Source organism: Dipodomys merriami, unplaced genomic scaffold (assembly GCF_024711535.1).
Source record: "Dipodomys merriami isolate MVZ:Mamm:240054 unplaced genomic scaffold, mDipMer1.0.p SCAF_9, whole genome shotgun sequence".
Classification (NCBI taxonomy): Eukaryota; Metazoa; Chordata; class Mammalia; order Rodentia; family Heteromyidae; genus Dipodomys; species Dipodomys merriami.
This window is the reverse complement of record NW_027206512.1, coordinates 62,447,478-62,466,619: the sequence shown is the minus strand read 5'-3', so window position 1 is coordinate 62,466,619 and position 19,142 is coordinate 62,447,478. Positions and strand designations below refer to the sequence as shown.

At 52.0% G+C, this 19,142-nt stretch overlaps 1 protein-coding gene across 1 annotated transcript in view; it reads right to left on the bottom strand.

The window, feature by feature from the left end:
• The window catches only part of Slc2a9 (solute carrier family 2 member 9), a 67,663-nt gene that overhangs the window by 10,936 nt on the left and 37,585 nt on the right, over window positions 1–19,142 (bottom strand). The window contains exons 7-10 of the mRNA XM_070012386.1: window positions 12,932–13,119; window positions 9,717–9,827; window positions 6,369–6,470; window positions 4,963–5,038 (exon numbers count right to left, since the gene is read on the bottom strand). Coding sequence (XP_069868487.1) covers window positions 4,963–5,038; window positions 6,369–6,470; window positions 9,717–9,827; window positions 12,932–13,119 — 477 coding nt within the window. The remainder of the gene's footprint in view (window positions 1–4,962; window positions 5,039–6,368; window positions 6,471–9,716; window positions 9,828–12,931; window positions 13,120–19,142) is intronic.

Here is a 19,142-nt window from a genome sequence, read left to right as displayed (position 1 = left end):
CCAAGCTTTTTCTGTTAAGATGAGGTCTCACTTTTTTTTTTTGGCCTGGGGTAGCCTGGAACTTTGATTGTGTCAACCTCTGCTTTGGAGTAACTGAGATTGTAGGTGTTCAGTGAGTCACGTGGTTTGATGTGTGCTCGATCTGATGTACTTGGGTGGAAGCCCAGGCCAGTCAGGGGTCTCTCCCAGGAGTCTCTCCCAGTTCTAGACAGAACTGTGCAGGTGCCTGTACCCACCGGGTGCTGTGCAGGGAGATTTCTTCTCAGGTGCTTGGGGTCCAGTGTGTGGTCTACTGCAGGCCCCACCTCCAGCCCTGATCCCTGGCCAGACAGCTCAAGTCCTGCTGTGGCGGTGAAGGCTGCTGAGTGAAAGCCCTCATCAGTGTGGCCTGAAACTCAAGAGTCCAGACTCTACCCGGACCTGTGCCAAACCAGGGACCCAAGCTTGCACGTGTGACAGAATCAAAGAGAATCACGCATCAACAATGTGCAGGTAATTACAGGTCTTCCCTCAGCTCTCTCTCTCCCCTGTGGGCCCGGCACATGGTCTCTCTCCCCTGTGGGAGGAAGTACTTGGCAGTAGATGTCTTCCACTTCCTTCTCCGTAGATACGGCAGGCATGTGGCTGGCATTTAGCCACATCAACGAAGAGTGTGGTTTTAACTGTTGCACTTGCCTCTCGTCTACCTCCCTGTCTCAGATCCTTCTGGGCTGGATCTGTCTTCCAAACTCCCCATGCTCTGCTGTGCAGCCCAGAGACCAGCTAGGGTTCTCTGGTCCTCTTAGGCTCAGTACTGGCCAGCAGCAGGGCAGCCTCCTCACCCTGGCCAGCGCTGTGAACCCAGTGAACCATGCGAACGCTTGCCAATGGCTCCACAATGCAGACAATGTATGACTGTCTGCGGTGGGTGTCTGGCCCCGCAGCTCCCCCTCCACAGGTCAGATCTTCCCTGGTGATAAACACACAGCATATCCGATCTTCGTTCCAAGTTTTGGCCACAGAGCTCCCGAAAGCCTTGGGGCACCCCCAAATTACCAGAGTGGCTGCTGATATTTGCATCCAGTCCTGTCCTAACACCTGAAGTTTAGGAGGTGACTGGGGGGGCGTCCCTTATTGAGAGGGGAGTCAACCACGCTTAGGCTGGAACTTTGGGTCCCATCTTCAGGAGGAGCTGAGCCGGAGGTGGGCAGACAGAGGCAGGCAGGTCTGCTCCAATACTCCAATGTGAATACACTTGCCCAGTCTTTCCATGGAGTCAGGAAATAACAAATGGAGTTGCTGCGTTTCTATCCCAGTGCAAGGGCGCCATGCCCCGGGCTCTTGGGTCTGGTCGGCATCTCTGCCATCACAGTGGTACAAACTCCCTAGACGGCTTCCTTGGGGCTGAGCACACAGTCAGGCCATAGGAGGATTTTGTTTCCAAGCTGGAGTAGACACTCGTCCATAATGATCTCTTCTTCAAAGGTAAAGCTCTCTTATTGTGCTTCATTTATGAGGTATTTCTGCCACTGCCTCTGGGTTATGTACACAAATAAAATATTTAACAGGAGGCTGCCTTCCTTGTTTTCTTTCTTTCCTTCTGCCTAATTTCAACTCACTGTCAAATTTCCTTACATCGATCCGCTCACCAGAGATCCTGCCTGGGGCTCTCTCCCGGGAGCGCCGCTCTTCACACGGAGTCCCGGGAGGCAGACCCCACGGGAGGGTTCTACCTTCCACCCCTCATCATCTCCGTGGCCCACTTGACCAGGGTGACTTCTCTGGGGCCTTTTGCTCCCTCCTGTCCATCAAGGTGGAGAGAGATGATCTCCCGGTTTTACATGACAGCTTCCCTGAGATGAGGAATTTCCAGAGGGCCTTGATCTGTGCAGACAGTGTGAGTTTCCATACTGCTTCTCCAGTCTGGTCCACCTGTGGCCAAGGCTGTGTCTAGTTGTGCCAGGTGAACACAGGGTGTGTGTGTGTGTGTGTGTGAGACAGAGAGAGAGAGAGAGAGAGAGAGAGAGAGAGAGAGAGAGAGACAGACAGACAGACAGACAGACAGACAGACAGACAGACAGACAGAGACAAAGAGACAAAGGGAGGATTTCAGTAGTAGATAGTTGGGGGTTAACAATTGATAGGGAGTGAGCATCTCAAACTTCAGAGATACAGCACACGACAGAGCTATGAGAGCTACGTGTGCAAGCAGGGGGTGGAGCCAACCACCATGAGAACACAGAGGGCTGGGGGTGGGGAAACAGAAAAGGCAAAGCTCTGTGGGTGTGCTCGGCCACACACGGGCAGGTCGGTAGATGCAACCAAGTGGGTTTGTTCAGGGAACTGGGTGGGGAGGAGGGTCAGCCTAATCATGGAGACACAAGGGAGGACAGCTGTTACAGGAAAAGGTAAGATGAGAAGCACAAAGTCCACAGCATATAGTATGACATCCTGGCTATTGGTGCTCTACCGTCCTCCAGGACCCTGGCTGGTATCTCATTTTTCTCCGTGTATCTGTCTTGAGAAGTCCATGCCTACAGATCTTCACATAGACCTCCCTGGAGCTCAGCATGAAGCAGAAATTCTTAGTGAAAAACCATAGATGCTCAGAGCTCTGTTCCAACGTTACCCCCTTGCTGCCTCTGAGGGCTCTTGCTGTGGTTCTTGCTGGGTGCTACCTGGAGGTCCTGACTTAGCTGGCATCCGCAAGACCTGAATGAGATGTTTGCTGTGGTGTTTAAAGTTCCTAGGGGTGTGTAAGTGTGTGTGTGTGTGTGTATGCGTGCACTTGTGTGTGTGTGTGTGTGTGTGTGAGTGAGTGAGTGCTGGTCCTGGAGATTGAACTCAGAGCCAGGGCACTGTCCTTTAGCTTTTTCACTCAAGGCTGAGGCTCTACCACTTGCGCCATACCTTCATTTCCAGCTTTTTGCTGGTAAATTCAAGATAAGAGTTTCACAGACTTTCCTGCCCTGGCTGGTTTCAAACTGCAATCCCCAGATCTCAGCCTTTTGAGTAAGCCACTGGCTTATGTGCAGATTTGACCAAGTGAAGTGAAAAATGAATTTGAATAAGAAAATCCAAGCCATTTCAAAAACGAACGCCTTACATTCCTGCGCATACATGATGCAGCTCAGTGGATGTGGAGAAGCATTACCCACGGTCCTAGTCACCCAGTGAGGACCCGCAGCTTTTCCCTGGAGGGGAACAGTGCCCTCCAGTGAATGGACTTGAGTGAGGGCGTGGAGACGGACAGTGTTGGAAGGCAGTATGCTTTTGTCGGAAGCTGCATGGCATTGTGGGAAAGTAAGTGAAGCCTCCTGAACTTGTGCAGTTTTTCCTCAGTCACCATCTTGGATGCCCAGGCTTTACTGTATTAGTTCAGGTTGAAAACCACTGTGCAGCCCAAAAGTTCTTGCAGTTTTTAACAAAATACCTAGCCTGGGGTTCCAGCCCCAGGTTGACTTTCAATTAAGAACTTTTATTTTTTTCAATAATGAGGTTTCAACTCAGGGCCTTGAGCTTGCTAGGCAGATGCTCTACTGTGGATCTGTACCTTCAATCCTTTTTTTGTACTGGTTATTTATGAGATAGGGTGTTACTTTCGGCCTAGGAGTGTGCTTGGACTGTTTCCCTCCTGTTTTATATCTCCTCCCGTGTTCCCATTACAGCTGGGATGACAGGCGCATACCACCAAGCCCGCTGCGCTTCGGGGACAGTGGGAGAGAGCTACGCAGTTAGTGTGAAAGGAATAAAATAGTCTCGTTGTGTGTGTTATACCTCGAATGTTCAATCTGGACGAGAATGCACCCTCAGATGGTAAGGAAGAACTGGGGAGCCGTCTTCATGATTTTACCCCGCACCTGTGCCTTGGATTATTTAAAAAACCTGACAGCTTGGTTCTGTGTTATCTTATATTCACACAGTATTGTCTGTGCACCAGAACAGGGCCTGGAACACAGTTAATGCTCAGTAGGTGTTCACTGCCCACACCTTGGACACACAGATGCCTGCAACAAGTGCTCAGGGGCTCCTGCGCCTGCTCCTTGCTGCCCCTCCTCCTCCCTCCAACCTCTCAGCAGGAAGTGGGCATGTGTGTGTGTGTGTGCGTGAGTGTGCGTGTGTGTGCACATGTGTGTGAGTGTGTGCGTGTGTGTGCACGTGTGTGTGCATGTGTGTACCTGCGTGTGTGTGCGTGTGCGCATGTGCATGCGTGTGCGTGCCTGCGTGTGTATGCATGTGTGTGCATGCGTGTGCGTGTGTGCATGTGTGCGTACTGTGTGTGTGCATGCGTGTGTGTACGTGTGTGTGTACGTGCGTGTGCGTGCGTGTGTGCATGCCTGCGTGTGTGTGCATGCGTGCGTGTGTGCGTGCTGTGTGTGTGCGTGCGTGTACGTGCGTGTGTGTGTGCACGCGCGCTCAAGGCAGTTCTCACTGTATGGCCCACTCTGACATCCTGTTACCACACCGAGGTCTCCGAGGGGGACACACGTGCCATGCATTCGTCACCAGTGGCCTAGAAGCTGGGCCATGGTGACCCATGGAAATCAGCAATGCAAACAGAGAGACCCAAGTTCAGTTCCACCCCTTTCCATAGGAACTTTGTTTTCCACCCCCACAATAATCAAGCCAAAAGAGCCATGGACGCGCCTCACGGAGAGAGAGCATCCATATTCCCCGATGCCCGCATCACCCTATCTTCCGCATCACCCTGTGCCTCTCGGTGGCACAGACCGTACCATGACTATCTTTGATCGTCCATCCCAGACCCATCCTCATGGGGCTCACGGCTCTCTGGCGCTGTCACGGTGTTACACGTGACCCGCTTGTCTTTGGGTGAGCACCCTGCTCGTGCTTTCGAGGATGCCTAAGTAAGGGGCAGCAGGGACACGCCGGGCTCTGCTTCTGTCTGCTCCCATCTTACCGGGGAGCTCCCCCACCCCGTGAGGGGCTCCGGGTGAGGCACAGCGCAGGAAGGCCCCTTACCTGGTCCACTGCAGAACGAGGCGATGGCGGCCAGGATGCACACGATGCTCAGGTAAGGGATCCAGGGGGCGCGGTCCTGTCAGGAAGAGCCATGTGGGTGGGGGCGGGGCTGCCGTTAGGAAGGGGATGTCCCCGCCAGCCCTCTGATCCCTAGGGAGATGTTTCCATTCTCTGCTGCTCAGTGACTTCCTGCTTGTGGCTAGCCACTGTCACACACCACCGTGCTAATCCCCCTGTCACACACACCACCGTGCTACTCCCACTTCTAGAAATGTCTGGACAGTAAGACCAGAAGATGAGCACCCTGCCCAGTTTTTAATTCCATTGTTCATTTTTGAGTTTGGGGTTTTTTTTGGGGGGGGTTTGGGGGGGTCCGGTCGTGGGGCCTGAACTCTGGGCCTGGGTGCTGTCCCTCAGCTCTTCAGCTCAAGGCTAGCGCTCTACCACTTGAGCCACAGCGCCACTTCTGGCTTTTTTCTTTTTGCTATGTGGTGCTGAGGAATCGAACCCAGGGCTTCAGGCATGCAAGGCAAGCGCTCTACCACTGAGCCACCTTCCCAGCCCTCCATTGTTCATTTTTGAAAATGACTGCTGTGAGCTTGGGGTGAACGCTCATTCAAGACACTTAGTAAGTGTTCAATTAATGCACCTTGCCTTGCAGGGGCAGAAAGGAAAGAGGTGGCATATGAAATCTGGTCTTAGGGTCCAGTCCCAGCTCTGCCACTGCTGAGTTCTGTAACCTCGGCCATGCTACTCACGGTAACTATGCACTGGATTCCTCATTTCTAGTGAGGGAGGAAATCAGAATATTGTAAGGATGAAGCATTTCAGCATCACTTCCCCTAACCTGAGCACCTGTTCCAAGTGCATTTCTCATGGAATCCTCAGAGCATCTGTGTGTGTGTGTGTGTGTGTGTGTGTGTGTGTGTGTGTGTGTGTGTGTGTGTGTGTGTGTGTGTGTGTGTGTGTGTGTGTGTGTGTGTGTGTGTGTGTGTGTGTGTGTGTGTGTGTGTGTGTGTGTGTGTGTGTGTGTGTGTAGGGGGTTACTGCTCCACTTCAGGAGTATGGCACAAGAGGAGCTGACACAGTGAGTGGCTTGCCAGCCGCAGAGCTCCTGCTGCAGCCAGAGATCATGGGAAGGGGACGGCAGGCACGTCTGGCACCCTCTGCTGGAGGGTGAGGGAGCTACAAGAGACCCCTTCGGGGCCACCGTGTGCAATCTCGTCCACCCCACAGACTGGCAAGCTGAGGCACACAGAGGCGACACATCTTGCTTCAAATCACACAGCTCCTCAGTGGCCGTGACAGGACAGAGGTCAGAGCTCTGGTCTCCCCACGCGAGGATCCACCCACAAAGCCACCAGCCCGCGCTGGAGCCCCTCCCTGAAGGCGTGGCAGGGCCTCACCTGCAGAGTCAGCGCGGCGGTGAGGATCCCGAAGAAGAGCGCCATCAGCCCGAAGCCACCGATGAGCAGCACCCTCCTTCCCAGGCGCTCAATGACCAAGCCCTAAGCCACGGGAAAGAGCACAGGACGGTGCGTGATCAGTCCACTGTGGGCAGCAAGCAGAGGGACCTGGCCGAGGGCCAGGGGTCAGGGTTGTCTGACACTGTGACAGCCCAGTCACTGGCCACTTTCTCCCAGACACACGCAGAAAATCATTCTGAGAAAGATCATGCTGAGAAAGAAGGGGAGGCAGAGAGACTCCATCTAGAGTTGCTGCTGGGGTCCCTCTTCTTCCTCTCCAGGAGGAAGTAGACCTGGAAGAAGGACCTGGCCACCCAGCCCTCTTGCCGCCCTCCAAGCCAGCTTGCTTACAGGCAACTGCCCTGAGCTTCTCTGCCTTAGCTTTTGTGGGGACAGATGCCCGGGGCTGGGCATGTGCAGGGAGTGGTGGAGAAGGTTCTCAGCTTCTCCATGCTGCCCACATCTGGATGGTCAGTTCCTGCTGGGTATGTGATACAGGGAGGCCAGGTACAAGGATGGCATCCATCAAAAGCCAGACAGCGCTAACTTCTCAGAGGACTAAGGAAGCCGGCAGATTCTCTCCCCCTTCCAGCAGTGGCTGGAAAGTTCCCAAACTCTTGCCCTCTGTCATCCTGGTTATTTATGCTAAGGTTAGAGCTGGTGGAAAATGCCTGGCCAAAGGTCATAACTGCTGTATTATTTACAGTGACAAGGATGTAAAAAGAAAAATAAATCCACCAAGACATGAATGGATAAAATATATACTGGAATGTCTAGATGCTAAATATATGGGAATTAACATATTTCTATAGAATTGTGATATATATATATATATATAGTCTTGTGAAATATGATTATATTAAACTAATAGACTCTTTACAGATATATACAGGAAGCATTTGTAATTGTGAAGACATATGCAAATATTATTTCACTTGCTGGTGTTTTAGTTTTATCAGTTGAGATTTTTTTTTTTTCACTTACAAGAAGGGGGAAGACAAAAAAAATACCAGAATTAGTTTATGGGGATGCAAATTCCTGTCCCTTGAGTTACAGTCTTCATTCTTTTACCATCCCCAATGCTCACCCAAGCAAACCTTCATAATCATGTAAAAATATTTTTACTGCAATACAAGGATGATGTAGTCATTCTTGAGGTCCCTAGGGCAGGGTCCAAATAACTGGACTACTGGGAACTTTGTGCCAAAGTGTGTTAGAGGACGTGCGCGTGCCCCTAGTGACCTGAAGCTGACATGAAATCCTCCTCCCCCAGCAAACTCCCACTGCTGTTACTGGAATACCCAGGTGCATTACACTGTCACCGCCTCTACCCCAGGGACATGCTACCCTGAGACTAATTCACATTGCAACAGTGGGATGGAAACATTACATAGTCACCCTACAGTGGATGCAACACACCTGCTGCATTGTTACTCCGAGGTAACACTGTAACTGAAATGAACACATGTATCAGTTTTTGATTTCCAGGGTTTGAAGGTTTCTCCAGCTGGGGTAAAGCTCCTGGCAGAGCACTTGTCTAGTCTGTGTGATGGAGTGGGGGGGTGTGGTTTTCAAGTGAGCCTTCCCCAGTCTCAGTATTTGTGAATGTACCCCACACATGGAGCAGTTGAAAGCCATTATTTTCTGAGCATGCCCACATCCAGGGCCTGTGGGGGGGGAGGGGCTTGCATCATTGTACTGATGTCACCTGAGCGAAGTGCAGAGAATGTGTCCTCCCTGACAGGGAAACAGCTTCCGGGTGCCGGGAGCCTTCCAGGTGAGGATGTGGCCTCAAGATGAACGGTTGGAAGTTACTGAAGCAGCTGGGCGGGGGGGGGGGGGGCGTCAGAGTCCCTGTGCTCCCAAGAGAGCCCTCTGGGACTCCTGAGTCCAGGGCTGCTCAGCTCCCAGCGGCCTGTTGGGTGTGTCTGGGTTCAATCTCCCCTTCTTGTAAGGACAGTCATACTGGATTAGGGGTCCCACCAACTCCAGTATAACTCCATCTTGGCTGAAATAATGACATCAGCAATGACTCTATTTGCACATCAGGTCTGATTCTAAGGTGCTGAGGATTTGAAAGTATTAATTTTCAAGAATCACAATCCAGCCTATAATAATATTTATACGTATCTATTCTAAGCATGATGCATTGTGGCATGATCTTTGCAAAGCCATTTGAGATAGATCTGTGATCATCTCCACTTTCTTTAAGATAAAAATGGCTATCAGTGAGGCTGACAGACTGGCACAAGGTCACCGAGCTAGTCCGTGAAGGTCAGGAGGGCACAGAACCCGAACACTCTCTTGTCTGCATGGTCACCTCCAGCCACTTTCTTCTTTAAAAAAAAAAAAAAGAAAAAGGGCTGGGGCTGGGAAGGTGGCTCAGGTAGAGCGCTTGCCTTGCGTGCATGAGGCCCTGGGCTCAATTCCTCAGCACCACATAAGTGGAAAAAGCCAGAAGTGGCGCTGTGGCTCAAGTGGTAGAATGCTAGCCTTGAGCTGAAGAGCTGAGGGACAGCGCCCAGGCCCAGAGTTCAAACCCCACGATGGACAAAAAAAAAAGGGGGAGGCTAGATCTGTAGCTCTCACCTGTGATTCTAGCTACTCAGGAGGCTGAGATGGGAGGATCTCAGTTCAAGGCCAGCTTGGGTACAAAAGTCCACGAGACTCTTATCTCCAACGAATTAGCAAAAAGTCAGAAGTGGAGGTGTGGCTCAAGTGGTAGAGCACTTACCTTGAGCCAAAAGGTGAGGGAGAGTGCTCTGGCCTTGAGTTCAAGTCAGTAATGGCGTGCACGTGCACGCGCGCGCGCACACACACACACACACACACACACACACACGATCCTGAATCCACTAAGGCAGTCATAGGAAACATGCAGGTGACAGTCACAGCTCCCAGGACTTAGGCTGTGAGCATCTTTAGGGGTCATTATTTCTTGTCAGTTGCAGACGGGGCCATGAGAACGCCCATTTTACAGAGGAGCAAATAAACTTAGAGCTATTGGCCCGACCACCTATCAGCATAAGAGCAAAGACGTGACTATCCATGCAAGGGGAAACTGAGGCAAAGAGAGTATCAGTATCACACAGCTGAGGGGTTCCTGAGAGCCAGGGTTCGAATCCAACTGGGTCTAATTCCAGTCTTGGAAAGGAGTTGTTAATGCAGAAGGGAAATGCAGTGCGTGGATGACGTTGTCACCGTGAGTGACATCACGTGCGGCGGACGGGGAGGCTGCCGCGCCCCCCTCCTCCCCTCCCCGGGGCCTTCAGACCCCCAGTGACTCACCGAGAAGATGGAGGCCAGCGTCTCGATGCCGCCGGTGCTCAGGGTGATGTACGGGATCTTCTCCTGAGCGATCCCAGCATTCCCAAAGATGCTGTTGGTGTAGAACCAGATCTACAGTGTGGGAAAGAGCAGGAGGGAGGTCAGCGAGAGGCCTTTGTCTATCTAATTCAGTGCTAGAGCCATGGGTACCCTTCCCCGGGAGCAGTCCTCACACGTTCCTGTGCCCAGCTGATCTCCCTCACCATGAAGTGTGGCCATGAGGTATGGAACTATTGCTTGGCTGCCAGGAATCCTCTTTATTATTATTATTATTTTTTAAACAGAGCTTTTCACCACCCTTTTGATTGTTCTCTTGCCCTTCCTTTCTGCTGGACGGTAGGTGTGTTGGCTGGAGCATTAGGTGACGTTGGGTCAGGATAGCTTTGTGAGAATTAGACTGGGTCCCTGTCCTACCATTTATCTCCCACTAGGAAACCGTCTTTATAAACCTATCAGGTGGATGTGTGGTGACATTCCCAAGATTTGTGCAGCGCGTAGTCTGCCTACCTAGGCCTAGAGCCCCTGGCTTTGGGATGGAAGTGACCTCATCAGTGCTGGAGCAGGCAGTGAGCAAGTTCCCCTCTCCTCCCCGATTGGAACAATTGTGTAATTGATTATCCAGACTTGGGTCCATCTGGGAGAAGTAATAAAGACCTCAGCTCCACGAGGCATTCCATGAGGCCACAGCAGCTCCTCCCCGCCTTCTGAGACAGCAAGCCTGCCCTCCTGTGTAGGTGGCTGTGGGGGTGTCACGTGACGCCAGACCTCCTCCTCCCTGAGGGGAACATGGGCTGCTGGGTAAGAACTTGGAGACTAGCTGTGTGGCTGCAGACAACTCATTCCTCTCCCCAGGTTCAAACAAAACCGCAGAGCCGTCCTGCCCGCCCTGTGTTGTGCCTGTAACTAAGTGAGGTGCTCACGATTCTGTGCCCGCTTTGAGTCAGGGTCAACAGGTGGGATTTGCAGACTCGCGTTTGCCGCAGGGCGGGCAGGGAGCTGCCCGGCTGGCATAGGTGAATTCAGATGAGGAGGCCTGGCCCGGACCCCGGGGCATGCCGACAGTCTGGCAGTTACTCAGCCGAGCCCGCACCATCAGAGCTTGCTGTTCCAACCTGTCAGGCACAGGGGCGGCTGGCTGGTGTGGACATCGGCTTTGCTTCTGGAGGGAACGCTTGTTTCTATGATGTTCTTCTTGTGACCAGCACGATTATTCATGATGTGTGAGAAGGGAGGAGATTTAGCACCTAGTTAGCACTTCCCTGACTGGTTAGGTTTTAAGTGACAGAGGTTTCAGGCACACTTAGAAATGGAGCACCAGCTGCTGCAGGGAGTTCCTGCTGGGCATCCATGCGTCTGTTAATGGGCATGGGTTAAACAGGTGAGACGGGCACCAATCCTGCTGTGTCAGCCTCTCATTTGGGTCAGCTCGTCTTAGCCTCTGTCTTTGGTGTGATCGGAGGCTGTGATGTCTAGAGTCCAGAGTCCAGAGTCCTGAGGACAGAGGTAGCACTATGAGAAAAGCTGACTTCATTCCAGAATGCCTCCGTGTTCTGGAAAGAGACACTGGATCTTCCAAAGAGAAGGCTCATGATTGAATTCTGGGATTCCAGAAGTTGAAGAGTCTTTGTGAGAGGCTGGGAAGGTGGCTCAGTGGTAGAGTGCTTGCCTAGCATGCTTGAAGCCCTGGGTTCTTTTCCTCAGCATCACACACACAGAAAAAGCAGGGAGTAGCCCTGTGGCTCAAGTGGTACAGTGCTAGCCTGGAGCAAAAGAAGCTCAGGGACAGTGCCCAGGCTCTGAGTTCAAGCCCTGGGACTGGCAAAAAAGAAAAAAAAGAGTCTTTGTGTGTGGTCCACATGCCGTGGCAAATATATGTATATGGTTTTGCCGATGCTGCAGACGGCTACCTGGCGCCAGGCGGTGGGATGGGGATGGCAGGGCAGAGAACAGCCAACCCGAAGCTGAGACCAGCCAAGCTGAGCCTGCACCGCTGCACCGCTGGTGAGGTGGGTTTTCCCAGCAGAGTCTGCGCCTCTGTGGCTGCAGCCCCGCCCGGGAGGAGCTCACCGGGCTACACGGGTCTGGGTATGCGCGGGTCTGGGTATGTGCGGGTCTGGGTATGCGCGGGTCTGGGTATGCGCGGGTCTGGGTATGCGCGGGTCTGGGCATGCGCGGGTCTGGGTATGCGCGGGTCTGGGTATGCGGCCAGGGCTCCCAGAGGAGTGGAGGAGTCCCAGCTCTGTCTAAATGCCTTACAAAAAGCAGAATGTCCTTTAAGATGCCAAGTGCGAGCTTCCCGAAATGGCAGCTTCTCTCTCCCGTCCCAGAGCGTGGGAAACGGTCTGGCTCCTTCCCTCCCCCGGCTCTGTCTGGAGGAGAAACCAGCAGGACGTGGCCCTGGCATTCAGTATTCTGCTGACTTCCCCAGGCCAAGAGAAAGCAGAACAAGGGGCCCTATGGTCTCAAGTCACCGTGGCATTTTGGAGAAGAGAGAGCGGTGGTGTTGAACTAAAGCAGAGCGCACCTGTGTGCAACTCCCAGAGGACCCCCTTCCTTGTCACTGCCCCTCCCCTTCCCTCCACACCCCCAAACACACCCTGCTGGCCTGGGTGGGCACGGGGCTCCTGCTCACCTCACAGAATCACAGAGCTGTGCCACCCCGGCTGTGAAGGCCACTGATGGCTGCCCATCTGCCCTCCTCTGGGCTCAGCCATGCTCCCACGGAGCTGACACTGCCCTCGGGTGTGTGTGTATGTGTGTGTGTGTGTGCGTGTGTGTGTGTGCACATGCGTGTGTGTGTGAGTGTGTGTGTGTGTGTAAGGGTCCCCTCCAGGCCCCATCTTGGCGAGTGGCCGGCCTGCTGTGTGTACCCCATCTTGGATGAGTGACTCAGACCCCAGGGGAATCCCAGAAGCAGCGAGATGACAAGCACTGCACTCCTGGCCCGGGAGATCGTGCCTTCTGGGCACAGAGGGTCCGGAGCCTGACAGTGAGACGTGCACCCAGATCCCAAGACACTATGGAACCCGTGCTTGACTCGAGCCCAAGTTGCAACAAGTTGAAGCCAGAGCTTAGCCCAAATGACTCGTCTGCGCAGGGGCCACTGCTGGGCCCGGCCTCCACAGAGGTGGGCAGAGCAGCGGCCGAGCGCAAGCCCCCAGCCGCCCGTCACTCACCGCGTTGAGGCCACAGAGCTGATAGCAGGCCATGGTGACGCCCACGGTGATGATCTGCCAGCGGACGGCGGGGGCCCGCAGCAGCTCCAGGACCGGCACCAGGCGGAGGTTCCTCTGCACACGGCTCTCGGCCAGGGCCTCGTCCACCTCCCGAGACACATCTGCCTTCCCCAGGAACGTCTGGAACGCTGCGGACGGACGCAGAGCGCACGGGCTGGAGCGCCACGCACGCTGCCCCGAGGGGACGGGTTCCACCCTCCACGCACGCCCACTGCCAGGTTTAAACTGGGAGAAACAGAGGCCCAGAGAGACGCACCGCAGGGAGAGAAGCCGTCCCTGGATTACCCCATGGGAAGGAGTGTGGATCGGGGTTCATGCGTGGGGGACAGGGACGGGGTGGGATGCGTGGCCGTGTCCTGCGTGTCTCTTGTAATGGTTCCAGATTCTATGGCTGCTGAGGTCATCGGGAGGTGGGCTAACTTGGTGACATTGAGGCATAGGACCCAAGAGCCAGGGGCCAAGAAAATGAGAGCTAAGAACAAGAGAATTCAAGGACAGCTGCGATGAGCGCTAGGGTGGAAAGAAACATAGTAGATTCGGGAGCAGGGGAGAGGGGAGGGAAGGAGAGAGAGGGAGGGAGGAGAGAGGAGAGAAGAAGTACTGTTTTAATCGGCGGCTTGACTTCTCTCATTTCCCTGAGGCTCACTGTGCTTTTAACCTCGCACGAATGACTTGCCTGGAGTTCTGAACCAACCGCAAGAAGAAAATCATCTGGATAAACTCCTCCCTGGACTAGGAGACCTCGTTAAAGGAAAATATATCTTAACAAAGGGCTTTTTTGCCCTAAACAGTTTTTTTTTCATTCAACCAAGTTTTCCTGATCCTATTTTATGTATAAGATGTGATCTTTCTGGTATTATTGAATGCAGGTATTTATTTACTTTGTATTTATTCCTTCTCCTTTTTTTTTCTTCTTCTTCTTTTTCTTCTTCTTCCTCTTCCTCCTCCTCCTCTTCTTCCTCTTCTTTCTCCTCTTCTTTGTAGGTCATGGGGCTTTTTTTTTTCTTTCTCAAGGTTGGTGTTCTACCACTTGAGCCCCAGCCAGCTCCACTTCTGATTTTCTGGTGGTGAGTTGGAGATAAGAGTCTTGTGAACTTTCCTATTTGAGCTGGCTTTGAACTGTGATCCTCAGATCTGAGCCTCCTAAGTCACTAGGATTACAGGAATGAGCACCTTCACCCAGCTTATCTTATTGCCTTTTAAATAGTTGTACAAGGAGGTTTCGATTCAACCTGATAGTTGATGAGCACAATGCATCTTGATCCACCCCTTCCATCCTTCTCCCCTATCTCTCCCAGCCTGGAGATGTTTAAACATGTTTCCCCCATGTCAGTGAAGGAGATTGTATCTCTGGGAATCCCAAACTCGCCTTAGGTTCTAAGAACATATGATGCAATTAAAAGAGAGTTGGCACAGCCAGAGGATCAACTTGTCACAAAGGTAACCTGGACTGGACAGTCTGTGAGACTCTTACCTCCAATGAACCACCAAAACCCAAAGCAAAGCAAAGCAAAGCAAAACAAAACCCAAAAGGAGAACTGTGGTTCAACTGGTAAATTGCTAGCCTTGAGCATGAAAGCTCTGGGACAGCACCCAGGTCCTGAGTTCAAGCACCAGGATGGGCACCACAAAACAGAACAAATTTCTAGAAACCTCCCTGGTTCTGGTGACAGTTATGCCGTGTCAAATACTGTTCATGAACCCCTGGCTTGGAGCTGGTCCCGCGGCAACTGCTCCCATTATGTGCATTCATCGGGCGTGTCCTGGTTGCCTTCCCCGGGGCTCACCCGCAGGGGAGGGGTGGAGAGGGTGCCCGTGGCTGCTTGGCAGCACACTCTGGAGTCAACTATCACCAGAAGGAGTTCTGAGTTAATGGCCTTCAAGACCTTTCCAAGGGGTCTTCTAAAATGAGCCTCCAGCTCTGCCCTGGAATGTGTACGCCTCAAGTCAAGACTCTCCACAAGCTCAGCTTTCCTGGGCTCAAACGGGGGAGGGTGATTTGTGCCATCTCCAGGCTGAACGCCATAAAGTTCCAGCTGCAGGGAAACACCGTTTCCTCAAGATCTTAACTGTGTCCACTTCTGCAGAGGAAGGCTGGAAGGTGGGCTGACATAATAATCGGCTCACAGGGGCATGCACTTAGAGCAAAGATTTAAATATTCAGCGCTCTGATAGTCTGCCCAAGGGAAGCAGGGTGGGGGTGGGGGGTGTTCCAGATAGTTCAGTGGTCAGGTCAGGCCATGCACAGTGGGCAGCCTCTGTAATGACAAGGCTCAGCACCGTGGGGGGTGTGAAATTGCTCTTCTTAAGCAGGAAAAAAAAAAAGGTAAAGCTGTGAAATTCACTCCAGATTTTTCAAAAAGCAAGCTCATCAAGGCTTTGCAGTGCTCTATCCAGCATGGCATTGAACACTGCTTCCAGGGTCTCATTGAAAGCTGGGATTTAATACTTTTCCTGAGGCTAATTAAAGATGAAAAAGAGAAGGAACCAAAATGTGTAATATTTCTGCACCGTGCACTGCATCATCTTCTGTCTAACATGTCTCCGAAATTCCAAATGCAACATATAAAAGAATTCTAAAGTGTGGAGACAGTAATATATGTCTCTTCCCTTCTTGATGTACATGTTTCCCATGATTGAACAAGAAGAACATTGATAGCATTTCTTTCCCTTTTCACATGGATTGCCAGGAAGCTCTTAGCCAAACTCAACACATAAAATAGTGACCCTCCAAAACACAAAAAAATCCATGCCTAGTCCCTAGAACAGGACACCTCACATGGCCAAAGGGACTTAGCAGATGTGGACTTAGCACTGGGAAACACTCAGCGGGCACCTGCGTTGGTTGGGTGTAGCCTATCCGCTTTCCCTGAAGATCTACTTTGCTTCTAAGAAGGCCCAGGCCATCACCTCAAAACGCAGGACAGAAGAACGTTAGCTTAGGTGACTTGTGCTAAGTTGGGCCTCATGGGCAGCACCATGTACGAGCCTTCAAGGGACCCGTCTGGGAGATGCTGGCTGACCAGAGTTCTGGGTTTAGAGATGGAGACATAGATTGTGACTGGGAGGTAGAATGGAGGTGCCTTCGTCAGTGCTGGCTGCCGTGACAGCGGACAGCAGGGTGTGGTTGGGCGGCAGGCATCCGTTCTGCACTGTCTGGAGGCGCTGGCTGAAGTCACGTGGAGAGGGGAAACACGCCCTGGCTTGCAGCAGCTGCCTTCAGCAGTGGCAGAGCTGCGGTGTGTTTTCGTTAAGCTCCAGGGCCACAACCCTGTTACCTCCTCAGAGACTCATCTCTGGGTGCTCCTCTTGGGGCTGAGACTGAAGCACAGCAACCTGGGGACACAGAATTCGGTCCCCTCAAGTTGCTTGCTGTCATTGTCACAGATGGCTGAGCCCATTGTCTTCATGCCCACAAGAGGAATAAAGACAGACACAGGTTCTTTTTCCCCCATCAGTCCTGGGGCTTGAACTTAGGGCCTGGGCACTGTCCCTGAGCTTTTCTGCCGAAGGCTCACTTTGAACTACAGCACCACTTCTGGTTTTCTGGTGGTTCATTGGAGATAATAGCCCCATGTTCTTTCTTGTCAGGACTGGCTTTGAACCACAGTCCTCAGCTCTCAGCCTCCTGAGTGGCTAGAATGACAGGTGTGAGCCACCAGTGCTTGGCGAGCTACACCTTCTTGGCCAGTCAGACTCTCAGCCCGGAAGTGCTTCAGCTGGAGGAAGTGGTGACCAGAAGTTGTGCACTTCCTCTCAGACTCACAGAGAACTGGAAGCTGGCGATAGTTCACCTCAGGACCTCAATCGCCCTGAAAAGCCTCCCATCCCCCCTCTCCCCACCCCTGCAGCAAAAACATGGGGTGGCGAGAGGCAAGAAAAGTAGACAGGCCCAGGAGACAGGGCTGGGTTCCAATTCTGCTGCTAGTCCGAGGTAGGACCTTGGTGAATCACCCCTGCAGCCTCCCACGTCCCCTTCCGCCCTTCTGCAAACCCAAGGAAGGCTGCTAACAACTTAGTGATTTAACACCTGCCGAGCAAACTTGCACCTGCGGCCTGAGTGTGTAACTCAGGAGGAATTGGAGGCTCCAAGGCTGACTCAGGACCACACTGCCTGGCTTTAAATCCCAGCTCTTCCATCTAGTGTGTTTCTGTGCCTCAGTTTCCGCATCTGTAGCATGGACAAAATAGCATTGGGACTGTTTAAAGTATTAAATGTCGGCATCCATGACACCATTAGTAGAGTGTTGACTGTCAGTGAGCAATGAGTACTCTAAATGAAGTAAGGTTTGCAGCAGGAGGTGTTGATGGCCTTTTCTGTTTGGTTGGGAGAGGGGCTGTGATGTTATGGATTGAATCGTATCCCCATAAAGATGGGTTAAAGTCCTAACTCCTGGCACCTGTGCGTGTGGCCTTCTTTGGCAAGTCCTCACGGGTAATGGAGATTCCAGTTGAGATGAGGTCATGCTGGATGACAGCGGCCTTGATCCCCTGACTCTTGGAGGAAGAGAAGGGATGCAGTGCCTCACAGAGGAGACACGGTGTGCTGATGGGGGCAGAGGCTAGAGTGCTGGAGCCAAATCCAGCGAGGACCTTGAGCCCAGGAGCGGCCATTGCCACCAGCTGGGAGAGCAAGCAGGGCCACGCAGGACCTCCATCTCAGACTTCTGGTCTCCAGAGCTACCGGGGGCCCAGTTCTGCTCCCTGAGCCACCAGTTTGCGGCACTTCATTACGACAGCATCCGCACTTGGTCACGGGCCACATGGACCTTTGGGATCTGTACCAACAGGAGAATGGGACTCCATTCTTATGCACAGTGTAGGACTCGGCACTTCTAAAAATAGGCTTTGTGGAGGCATTTATTTTTAACTACGATTGGGATTGGAGAGGGAGAAGTCAATACGCTTTAGGGCATTGCCTAGAACTATGGATCTTAAGCACGGTTGGAAGAAGGGGTAGAGAGGAAATAGTGGGGTCCTAGGCACAGTTTTTATAGCATTTTATTCTAGACTAACCCTCAAGTCTTTGTACAGTCCATATGAGGAGAGAGTGCTGAGGAGCTACGTGGAGGAGCAGGCAGAGAGCTTTTAGTCCTCCTTTGCTTTTAGCAACTTACTAGTTAGTGAATCTGGGGATGGTAGTGTTTGGTTTCAATTGAAATAATTCTAAGAAATATACGGGTATTCATTTTAGGGATTCCAAAGAAGCCTGTGACCACAGAACTGTGAATTTCAGTAACTGCAGCAGCACAGACTGCAATGGGAAGTGTCACCTCTTCTCTAGCTAGGTACAGGCCTGCTGCTATCCTCTGTGGCCATTGATAGGGTCTAGCAGGGATGTGTGCGTATGTGCGCGTGTCCTGGGGCCTAACCTCAGGAACTGGGTGCTGTCCCTGTGCTTTGCTGCTCAAGGATAGAGCTCTCACACTTAAGCAACAGCTCCACTTTTGGCTTTTTAGTAGTTTATTAGAGATAAGAGTCTCATGACTTTCCTTCCCTGGGCTGGCTTTGAACCACAATCCTCAGATCTCAGCCTCCTGAGTAGGATTATAGGCATGAGCCACCACCAGCTGGGCTAGCAGGGATTTTTTAAAGATTAAGGTGTAATCAATCATTTCCTCAATATAAAGATGCCATTTTTAAATAGAAACTGAGAAACCAGGAACATTTCAGGAGAAGCCATGCCAGGAAAAGGGACTATTTGGAAATGTTTCTACCATCGTATGGTTTGGTAGCTCAACTCAATTACCTAGGTCACTATATCAAAGCTATGATATCTTCACATTAAACAATGCCACTTGTAAAGGGTTTGAGAAAAGCTAGGTGCTAGGTGACTTATGGCTGTAGTCCTAAGTACTCAGGATACTGAGATCTAAGAATTAAGGTTCAAAATCAGCCCAGGCAGACAAAACTGAGAGATTTATCTCCAATCAACCAGCTAAAAGCTGGAAGTGGAGATATGGCTCAAGTGGTAGAGCACCATCCTTGATTAAAAAGGTAAGGGACAGTGCTCAGACCCTAAGTTCAAGTCCTAAGTACTGGCATACACACCCACACCCACACCTCCCCCCCCCCCCACGTTTGAAAAATATTTTTGTTTAAAAATCTTCCAACTGAAGAGATTCAGTGGGTCTTGCTTGCTAAAATATAT